Raw genomic sequence first — 11,127 nt, forward strand, 5'->3', positions numbered from 1 at the left:
TTTGCGATTCTTGAATATTTTTAACACCCGAGTGGGGAAAATGCACGTCTTTTGTAATGAGTTTTAAAAAATCCAACTTTGTCTGAGACCATGAATGCATCCTGAGTGAGTTCTGACTGCTATCCAGTTCAGTACATGAAGAAAAACAAGTAATACTTACCTACAAATCTAAAAAATAAATTCGAGATAATTTAAAAACAGCGGCATGGGAACTTGTTTTTACGTTTACAGTAGTTTACACATACATTTATGTAAGTTTATCTCCAAAACTAGCAAGAGTACTCCAACTCGTCTTTTCTTATCTGAACTACTTTGATACCCCCAAATTCCCTCCAATGTTGTTTTAAACATACTATATGTTTTGCGGCTCCAGGCTATTTTTCTTCAGTGGGCATTGGGTAAAATGGCTCTTTTCATAGTAAAGGTTGCCGACCCCTGTTCTAGACCAACCATAAGTGAATTTCTGAAGTAGGATTCAATATTAATAAAAGGGAAAAAAAATCATAGTAGAAAATCTTCTAAATAGCATATATCAGACATAAATTTATGTATTTTTATTAGAGCTCATTTAGCTATTTTTTATGCTTAAAAATGCTTAACATACAGAACATCTATGACATAGCTATTAGTTAAAAAAAACGTCACTCCTAAATGGGTGCCAACTAGGACACACTAAGTACAAAAATACCCCGAATGCATCGCATCCTCTGGAAGAAAGCAAGGACAAGATGCTCTCCTCTTCTTTGGGGGTAAAAAAGGTACAAGCGGGAAGCAGTATGAAAAATAAAAGTTTAATCATTTGTAGAAGATGAGAAAAGAGGACATGATGATATAACCCGGCTGTTGAGACGGGTCTGGATCCTTGCCGCCGAACAAGCCAAAGTAGAGCACCGTGTTGGATTCGAAGCCGCTCAGTTCCAACTGAAAACATCAATTCAATACACACTGTACTTTTTTGTTGTGGAAAATACACTAAGGCACAGGAGATGGAGGTCATAATGGAGTCTGGATCATAACACAGTAAGAACTGTATCACACCAGTGATACCGCTGTACTGCTTTCATGCTTCACAGTAAGTTCTAGAATTATCATCACACTTTTTTTTGCCATTTTCTACCACTTTTCCTCACGAGGGTCACGGGGGTGCTGGAGCCTATCCCAGCTGTCTTCGGGCGTGAGGCGGGGTACACCCTGGACTGGTCGCCAGCCAATCACAGGGCACATATAGACAAACAACCATTCACACTCACATTCATACCTATGGACAATTTGGAGTCGCCAATTAACCTAGCATGTTTTTGGAATGTGGGAGGAAACCGGAGTACCCGGAGAAAACCCACACATGCACGGGGAGAACATGCAAACTCCACACAGAGCTGGCCGAGGGTGGAATTGAACCCTGGGCTCCTAGCTGTAATTATGTCTTTTTGTTTCATAGATCATGTTTTTCATCAAGTGTTAAGATTTTGCATTTTGTTTCAAAACTTCAACACGCCACAGTTGTGTGCTAAGAGACACACATAACTTTCTCTGATGTTGACACACTCCTATAGAGCAGCTACACACAATAACCAGCACAGAAAGCTTTCTAGTACTTCCACAATCAGCACCTATTCAGCGGTATTTCCCGGGAAAACGGTCTGTTTAAATTTATTCCACCCACGGCCCGCCCACTCCGCTGTGATCACACTACCGGGTGCTTGGAAGGACTTCCGGTTTTGTGCCGTTAACTGTGAACCCAACTTCATAGGAGTCAATAAACTGTATAGGAGTTCATAATAAACGGCGATTTATCTTTTTAAAATGTGTTGGATCCCGAATCCGATCCGCAAGTACAGACTGGACAGTCTCAAGTTTCTCAAGAAAAGAGGTTACTTCATGACTTACACAAAATAAACACAGTTAGGACACTGATAAATTGTTAAATAGTGCTTGCTCTTCTGACTCTTCCACATGACCAAGTAACAGCAAGTTTGTCGGCTAGTCCAGCTGCATACTGGCCCATGTTCACTAAACAGTCCAGTGTGAAATGCCTCCAACCACTTGTGCCTGATGGTGGCCATTTAGGAAATTGTAAACAAATGTGGCTTTCCCTTACGAGCCACTGCTAGTAACGTAGCAGAGCAGAGCTTGGGGGAGGACAGAGAGCTTATCTGCTTACAGCCACGCCCGTATAAGGAAGTGGGCTCCTCTGTGACATCACAAGGGGGCACTTTTGCAACACCCTCTGAAACCAAGCGTTTTGAGTCATCACAAACTTCTTTCAGGGCTCACTTGCAAATGCAAGTGCATTATCTGAAATTTTGGCATCGTTTAACACAAGAAAACAACATTCTAACTACATTTATACATCATACAAGTGGAAAAAGGATAAAGGTCCCCTTTAAGACTCCTTCTGTTTATGTCGCTTTTATTTTGAAGGAGTACAGGTATTTCCCGGGGTCTAAAAGTAGCAACAACAAAGTTGCAAAATATAGGCTCCAGCATCCTGCCGTGACCCGAAGGATAAGTTCCCTTGAAAATGGATGGATGGAAGTTGCAAAATTGGCAACACTGATCCATCCTGCTACATGTTCGTATTCTCTAGAAAAACAGGTGTGTTAGTTAACAAGCAGAGCTTAAATTCTTACTTTTTAAACATACTTGGCTGTTAAATATTCAGATTTTGTGATTTTTATTTTACTGCTTCCATCCAGCTACATGTTCTTATTCTCTAGAAAAACAAGTGTGTTAGTTAACAAGCAGAGCTTAAATTCTTACTTTTTAACATAATTGGCTGTTAAATATTCAGACTTTGTGATTTTTATTTTATTGCAAAGGCGCTGACCTGTCCGGTGACATCAACCCTCCAGGGATCGACCTGAAGTCCATCGCACCAGCCTCCTCGCCCGTACAGCCAAGTGCCATGTTCATTGGGCACGGCGCCATCTTTTACTCGCTCTGTGCAGCCCAGCGCCGATCCTGTTGGATCCGCAGAACCATACAAAGATAATAATAATTAAAAAAAATAAAAATAATAATAATAATGAGCCTCACTAGTCCGAGATTTACAGACGATAAGCTTTGCTCACCCGCAGAGTCAAATGAGTGACTGTTGTTGTGGACGCCGTTAAACAGGAAGTGATGGGAAGTGACACAAAATTCCCCGCAGCCATTCTCGTCGCTGCCGTGTCCCGTGATGACGGCGTACAGCTCCACCTGCAAAAGAGAGAAACCGCCGTGAAGGAGGGCGCGCTCACCGCCTTTAAAAGCTCCGATGTCTGACCTTCTACCTTCTTGGTGGACGCTGGGACGGGAAACATGATGGGCAGGTACCTCTTGTTGTAGGTCCTGTTAAAGGTTCCACCACTGTACAGTGACATCACCCGGAAGGGGCGGAGCTTCTCCGTGTGGTTGCCTGAGAGATCAATCGCCAAGTAGTTGGAGTGTGTCATTAAAAAGTCCCCTATGATGCAAAAGTGGCAAAAGCTCTGTCCTAATGGACATGATATCATCGCTTCGCCCGTCTTGTGTGTATAATACTATTAGGAATTGTACACACAAGTATTAATATATATTAATATATTATATATATATATATATTATATATATTATTTTATTATATATATTATTATTTCATTATATATAAAATAATAATATATATAATATATATTAATATGTATTAATATGTACAGTGCATCCGGAAAGTATTCACAGCGCTTCACTTTTTCTACATTTTGTCATGTTACAGCCTCATTCCAAACTGAATTAAATTAATCTCTTACCTCAAAATTCTACACAAAATACTCCATTATGACAATGTGAAAAAAGGTTTTTTTGACATGTTTTGAATTTATTAAAAATAGAAAACAAAAAAATCACATTTACATAAGTATTCACAGCCTTTGCTTAACACTTTGTTGATCCACCTTTGGCAGCAATTACAGCCTCAAGTCTTTTTGAATATGATCCCACAAGTTTAGCACACCTATCTTTAGGCAGTTTTGCCCATTCTTCTTTGCAATAAGTCTCAAGCTCCATCAGGTTGGATGAGAGACGTCTGTGCACAGCCATTTTCAGATCTCTCCAGAGATGTTCGATCGGATTCAAGTCTGGACTCTGGCTGGGCCACTCCAGGACATTCACGGAGTGGTTCTGAAGCCAATCTTTTGAGATCTTGGCTGTATGCTAATGTCTACTGTCTATATGGTCAAGGTACATGACCAGTCTACTGAGGTCAAGAGCGCTATGGAGCAGGTTTTCATCCAGGATATCTCTATATATTGCTGCATTCATTTTTCCTTCTATCCTGACTAGTCTGCCAGTTCCTGCTGCTGAAAAACATCCCACAGCATGATGCTGCCACCACCATGCTTCACTGTAGGGATGGTATTGGCCTGGTGATGAGCAGTGCCTGGTTTCCTCCAAACATGGCGCCTGGCATTCACACCAAAGAGTTCAATCTTTGTCTCATCAGACCAGAGAATTCAGGTGCTTTTTGGCAAATTCCAGACGGGCTGCCATGTTCCTTTTACTAAGGAGTGGCTTTCGTCTGGCCACTCTACCATACAGGCCTGATTGGTGGATTGCTGCAGAGATGGTTGTCCTTCTGGAAGGCTCCCCTCTCTCCACAGAGGAACGCTGGAGCTCTGACAGAGTGACCATCGGGGCCTTGGTCACTTCCCTGACTAAGGCCCTTCTTCCCCGATCGCTCAGTTTAGAAGGCCGGCCAGCTCTAGGAAGAGTCCTGGTGGTTCCAAACGTCTTCCATTTACGAATAATGGAGGCCACTGTGCTCATTGGGACCTTCAAAGCAGCAGAAATTTTTCTGTATCCTTCCCCAGATTTGTGCCTCAAGACAATCCTGTCTCGCAGGTCTACAGACAGTTCTTTTGACTTCATGCTTGGTGTTTGTGCTCTGACATGCACAGTCAACTGTGGGACCTTATATAGACAGTTATTATATTTCCAAATCATGTCCAATCAACTGAATTTACTGCAGGTGGACTCCAATTAAGCTGTAGAAAGATCTCAAGGATGATCAGTGGAAAAAAGATGCACCTGAGCTCAATTTTGAGCTTCATGGCAAAGGCTGTGAATACTTATGTAAATGTGATTTTTTTGTTTTCTATTTTTAATAAATTCAAAACATGTCAAAAAAACCTTTTTTCACATTGTCATAATGGAGTATTTTGTGTAGAATTTTGAGGTAAGAGATTAAATTAATTCAGTTTGGAATGAGGCTGTAACATGACAAAATGTAGAAAAAGTGAAGCGCTGTGAATACTTTCCGGATGCACTGTACATATTAATATATAATATTATTTTGTCCCGGGCCCAGCCAAAGCTGTCAACGGCCGTAGTCCCGGCAATCCGGTCTGGTGCTTGTGTGTCTCACCCAGCATCACTGAGGCTTGGTGACCAGTGTAGAACACGATATACAGTATCATCACAATGTCTTTGAATGCATCTTCTGAATGCCTTATATTTGTATTTTACTTCATTTAGCCATTTTTATGCTGACAAATGCCCAATTTAATAAAAAATATATACAATTTCAACCATGAATCAGCATAAATTATCAATTAACATACTTTTGGAAAACAGAGATAGATAGAGTCAAGTCATAGTGGTGAGAAATGACTCTACACTAATCACGTTTAAAAAAAAAACCGTGGTTCATACCCAGCGAAAAATACTACAGGAAGTGACCTTTAAGAAAAAGTGGAGGTTTGAGTGTCCTTGCATGTAAATTCATACCTGTGAGGTTGGCGGTGCTGAATCTCAGGTTGAGGGAGACGATCCATGGCATCGCCCACGGGACTGTCTTCATTGTGAACATACACTTGCTGGCGTCCAGGACAGGAATGAGGGGAGAGACGTCCGTCTGCCAGCGACCGATACCTCTGCAGACAACAACTCACATGATGGAAACATGTTTCCATCTTCCCATTTCTGGAAGTAACCATTCTCTAATCTCTACCTACCAACTATAACACACGCCACTGCATCAAGCTCCGTACTCATCTAACTGAAGGATGCCCAAATGACAAGCGTAACGTATTGTTACATTATTATCCTTTTTTTTTTTTATCCTACCTTCGGAAAGCTGTGATCCAGCGGCCCAGCTCCACGTTGCAGTAAGGTCCGAGGTGATCGCAGCACACAAACAGCTGCACTGTGTGATCCCATGGAGGGCAAGACGAGTCTCTCCTGCCAGGACACGACAAGGACGCGTCCAGCAGCAGTGTGTCAAAGTCCAACAAGTCTGCAGAGACACAACAGTCTAAATGTTAATGTTCCCCACAGGACTGCAATCTATTAGTGGCTGCGATGCGGAATGATGTACCACAGTAATCAACGACACTGCATAAGTGGCCATGATGCATTTGAAAAAAGGTAAGTAAGTAAAAACATGACTCTTCTGTCCCTGTTTTGTAGTGTCTTTGATGTCACAAACAAAACGGAGAAGCCTATGAGTGCTTTTAGATGGGAGACACGCCCACAGCAGCACTCGCTGCTTGTTGGGAAGAGGGATATGTGCTGAGTCTCCAATGAAAACTTCATTCATTCATTCATTTTCTGCCGCTTTTTCCTCACGAGGGTCGCGGGGGTGCTGGAGCCTATCCTATCATGATGGATGAGTGGTTAGCATGTTGGCCACGGAGTCAAGAGATTGGGAAAACCTCTTGGCATGTTCTCCCCATGCATGTGTGGGTTTTCTCCGGGTACTCCGGTTTCCTCCCACATTCCAAAAACATGCTAGGTTAATTGGTGACTCCAAATTGTCCATAGGTATGAATGTGAGTGTGAATGGTTGTTTGTCTATATGTGCCCTGTGATTGGCTGGCCACCAGTCCAGGGTGTACCCCGCCTCCAGCATACCCGGGACCATAGTGAAGATAAGCAACATAGAAAACAGATGGATGGATGACTGCTATTGGCCAGGGGTGCTGTCAGTGGCGATTCTGGCTTGAGTGATGAGACTCTGCTGAATAAAAATTTGACATGGTCATATTGTGATATGTAGCACACAGGGGGGTTCCGAGGAAGAGCACTTGGTAAACTCAATGTCTTCCACCGCTGAGAGAACCTGGTCATCTAGGCTGATGAATGTGGTCTAGTGGTTAGCGCACAGACCTCACAGCTAGGAGACCAGGGTTCAATTCCACCCTCGGCCATCTCTGTGTGGAGTTTGCATGTTCTCCCCGTGCATGCGTGGGTTTTCTCCGGGTACTCCGGTTTCCTCCCACATTCCAAAAACATGCTAGGTTAATTGGCGACTCCAAATTGTCCATAGGTATGAATGTGAGTGTGAATGGTTGTTTGTCTATATGTGCCCTGTGATTGGCCGGCGACCAGTCCAGGGTGTACCCCGCCTCTCGCCCGAAGACAGCTGGGATAGGCTCCAGCACCCCCGCGACCCTCGTGAGGAAAAGCGGTAGAAAATGAATGAATGAATGAATGCTGACTGTCACACACATACGGGTGAGTGTTCAGCGTTGGCTACATTAGCTGTTGTTTGATGATCACATCATGAGCCTCAAAAAATCACCATGTTTGTTCTTCAATAGCCGTATTAAAATTAAGATTTTTAAATTGCTCCCTGGAAAGTTTTTTTTTGTAGAAGCCACAGGTAATCGGCTTTTGGGATTGACACTGAAAGGCATTTTCATGGAAATCGGCCGATTGATCGGAGCATCTGTAAAGACCACTTGTACTTCTAAAATCTGGAGTGTATTAGTAGCGACCTGAATGTTCAGAAATACACAGTTTCTCATCTACAACACCATTATTCTATTTGTAGAAATACAAGTGAAGATATCAGCTGCTACTGTGACTAACCTGTCCTAACGTCTGAGAATTTGGATATGAAATGAGACGTATGTTGAATACAAAAATTGGAAGGTAAAATAGCGACACCTGGCGGCATGTTGACAACAGCCACAGCGCCTTTGTTCCCATGCATTTGGACTTTGTCAAAGACGGGAATGACAGTTGCAGGTGACTCAAGTTTGAGCTGCAGATCTGCGTAGAAGTCAAACCTGAGATGGAAACATGAAAAAAATACAACAATGTTTTTTAACTTGTGTAACCCACTGAAGCTGTAGTAAAATATAGTAAAAAAAAAAAAAACATTACAATTGACCATGTTTTTAATTTTGACCAGATTCCAACATTCCAACACCAGAACATGAAATGCCTGGCAGCCCATTCAAGGTAATTGGGCCTGGTTTAATAGCGCCCTCTGCTGTTTGGTGGCAGGTAAAAAAAAACAAACACTAAAATCCCGACTCACCACTGTGCTTGCCAGTTGACAAAGCTGAACGTGGGGTAAAGGAACCAGCCCATCTCGGCCAGCGCTCCCTGTTGGTCAATGCCGATGAAGAAGTTTTGGGAGGGCGTGGTCTGGAAAGACACATTGACCGGCAAGCCAAACCTGCACACAAACACTGCCATTATGACAAAATACTGCACAGATATGATTGGCATCAACGCTAAGCTGGATGACCTTCAGGTGTGTCTGGAGGGCCGCTATCAAATATGTTAATGGAATTAAAATGTCATCTCCATTCATGGTGCATTAGGCATCAATCTGACCGTAGCGCTTGGGCAACGAAAGGCTCCAGGTGCACCATGGCAGCGGGTAGGCCCAGCAGCGACAAACACTCATCCCCGATGCAGTTCATATCCTGGATGGAGTTACCGGGATCAGCGTAGACCAGGACACCCGAGGCGTTGGACTTAGCCATGTTTTGGATCTGGTGGGAGATAAGGTCGGTCACAACCTGTCAGAGGCTAAAGACCAGGAAGAATCCATAATCTGTATGACTAATGAGAGTCAAGAGGATTACTGGGTCGCGGGGGTGCTGGAGCCTATCCCAGCTGTCTTCGGGTGAGAGGCGGGGTACATCCTGGACTGGTCGCCAGCCAAAATCAGGGCACATATAGACAAACAACCATTCACACTCATATTCATACCTATGGACAATTTGGAGTCATCAATTAGAGAGAAAGATAGCCGACGGTGGAATCAAATTCGGGTCTCCTAGCTGTGTGGCCTGCGCGCTAACCGCTCGACTACCGTGCAGCCCACTTATATCTAATAATGCATATAAAAAGTGAATTTTTATTTGTATTGTTATTATTATATTGTATTTATAGCATGCATTATGTTTTTAAAGGCAATGTCTGTAGATAGAGCTCTTGTGCTGGAGCTCCTTAGGTGTACCGCATTAGGTGCGCTGACCTTGGTGAAGAAGGAGCAGTTCCTCTCAGACAGCCAGGCCACAGAGCCCGCCACAGAGGGCGATGGCTCACACCCATCCCCTGCATCCCTCAGCTGATACCACCCCTGACCCCAGCGTCCCATGAGCCAATCGTATCTTGCGTCCAGTCGCTTGACGATCACCGGCATCTTCCACCCTGCAATAAGTGGAGAAAGATCACAAGATAACAACAATGAACTGGATAACGAGGAGGGTGCTGGTTTACCTTTGGAGGTGAAGACCGCCTGGGCCAGGCCGCAGTTGTGACCCTTGCAGGCCCAGGAGTACAGAACGCTGGGGATCCAGTTTCCCAGACCAAAGACCGGCACGGGAGAGAAATGAAGCCTGGACAGAACCTCCTTTTGACTGACAACAAAACAACACTGTTATATTTTGTTAACTCATATTTGATTGTCACTAGGGCGGCACAGCGGGCTAGTGGTTAGCGCGCAGACCTCACAGCTAGGAGACCAGGGTTCAATTCCACCCTCGGCCATCTCTGTGTAGAGTTTGCATGTTCGTGCATGCGTGGGTTTTCTCCGGGTACTCCGGTTTCCTCCCACATTCCAAAAACATGCTAGGTTAATTAGCGACTCCAAATTGTCCATAGGTATGAATGTGAGTGTGAATGGTTGTTTGTCTATATGTGCCTTGTGATTGGATGGCGACCAATCCAGGGTGTACCCCGCCTCTCGCCCAACGAGAGCTGGGATAGGCTCCAGCACCCCCGCTACCCTCTTGAGGAAAAGCGGTAGGAAATGAATGAATGAATATTTGATTGTCACTATGGTAGCATCGTATTTTAAGGCTTTGCATGCATGTAATAGTTCTGAAATTACACATGAAATGATTCATGTTTGACTAACTAACTAATCCTAACTTTGATACAACATCACTGCCTTGGATTAAAGGTTTCGAGTGCAGCTGCACATTTCACTTTACTGCCCTAAATTTACATTTAAGTTTGGCGCCTCACCCTGAGTACAAGGAAGTCACCTGTGCATCATGGCGGCGTCGTATACTCGCTCCCGCATCCACAGAGCATCGGTCACGGAAGAGTCGTCAAATGAGAGGAAGAGAACCTGAGCACTTGCCGGCAGGCCCTCAACAAGACTGGACAGGGATGCCTCGGTGCTCCACAGACACTCCAGGAAGGCTGACTTGTTGGTGAAAGCGTGGATGACCACAGAGCCACTCTCAGCTCCTGGCTGGTACACAAACTCCCCACTCAGTGTCGGGACCCTAAACGCGGCAGCCTGGTCCCCCGGCTCAGGTGTGCCTGACAGCCCGGCGTGTCTCAGCTCCACCGTGTTGTCGTGGGCGACTGAGTCCGCTTGGCTCGCCTCATCCTCGGTCAACGTCAGCCGCCGCCTCGGTCTCTCTTCGGCTGTAGTCATGTGAGTGTTTACTACTAACAATAAGTACAGCAGACATGACAATGAACGCACCATTCTTCCAGACTGAATACGAGCGTCGTAAAAGTCAGGATGATTTAAGTTCGAGTATATGTTTAATTTGAAGTCGTCTCGGAGTCGCTTTGTTGTCAAGTGTGACCATTAGTGGTGTTTCTTTCCTATTTATTTTAATTTTTTTTGATAGTTGAAACAGAAGGCGGGTCATAGGCTACGACTACGGTGGCCTACGTAGGTCAAAACAAATGTACACACCGGATGGTCTTCTGCATTCCTTCTTCTCAATTCTCTAGGGGTTTCCATTAGATTTAAAACACGAATTGTGTCTGATAGTTCCACAGCTTGGTTTTTGTCAATAAATTTAAGATAAGAGACGAAAAGCGGTAACAAACGTCACTAGAATTGACTGTCAATCATCCGCTGTCAGCCGCCACGATGGTGAGCAAGAGCGAGGCGGGTGAGGGGGT

The 11,127-nt window shown here is 44.2% G+C and overlaps 1 protein-coding gene across 1 annotated transcript; it reads right to left on the minus strand.

Annotated features, from left to right (window-relative positions):
• Positions 1-701: 701 nt before the first annotated feature.
• LOC131105676 (uncharacterized) lies at positions 702-10,889 on the minus strand. Its single transcript, XM_058054060.2, has 12 exons — positions 10,245-10,889; positions 9,475-9,614; positions 9,230-9,405; positions 8,581-8,741; positions 8,279-8,419; positions 7,903-8,024; positions 6,079-6,247; positions 5,740-5,885; positions 3,273-3,397; positions 3,072-3,198; positions 2,828-2,961; positions 702-921 (listed from the first exon to the last, which is right to left on the minus strand). Exons 1-12 carry the CDS (start codon positions 10,697-10,699, stop codon positions 796-798), a joined length of 2,022 nt encoding a protein of 673 aa, XP_057910043.2. The 5' UTR covers positions 10,700-10,889; the 3' UTR covers positions 702-795.
• Between the last annotated feature and the right edge of the window lie 238 nt (positions 10,890-11,127).

The sequence above is a fragment of the Doryrhamphus excisus genome, linkage group LG5 (assembly GCF_037039965.1).
Source record: "Doryrhamphus excisus strain RoL-2023G ecotype Guam linkage group LG5, RoL_Dexc_Guam_v1.1, whole genome shotgun sequence".
NCBI classification, from domain to species: Eukaryota; Metazoa; Chordata; class Actinopteri; order Syngnathiformes; family Syngnathidae; genus Doryrhamphus; species Doryrhamphus excisus.

What these genes read in the sequence shown, in the direction of transcription:
- LOC131105676 (XM_058054060.2), bottom strand. Translation starts at nt 10,699, where the DNA reads ATGGTGCGTTCATTGTCATGTCTGCTGTACTTATTGTTAGTAGTAAAC. An exon ending in GTCAACTGGCAAGCACAGTG is followed by an intron (nt 8,025 to 8,278) that starts GTGAGTCGGGAT and finishes TTTCCATCTCAG; the next exon opens with GTTTGACTTCTACGCAGATC. An exon ending in CAGCACCGCCAACCTCACAG is followed by an intron (nt 3,398 to 5,739) that starts GTATGAATTTAC and finishes TTGATCTCTCAG; the next exon opens with GCAACCACACGGAGAAGCTC.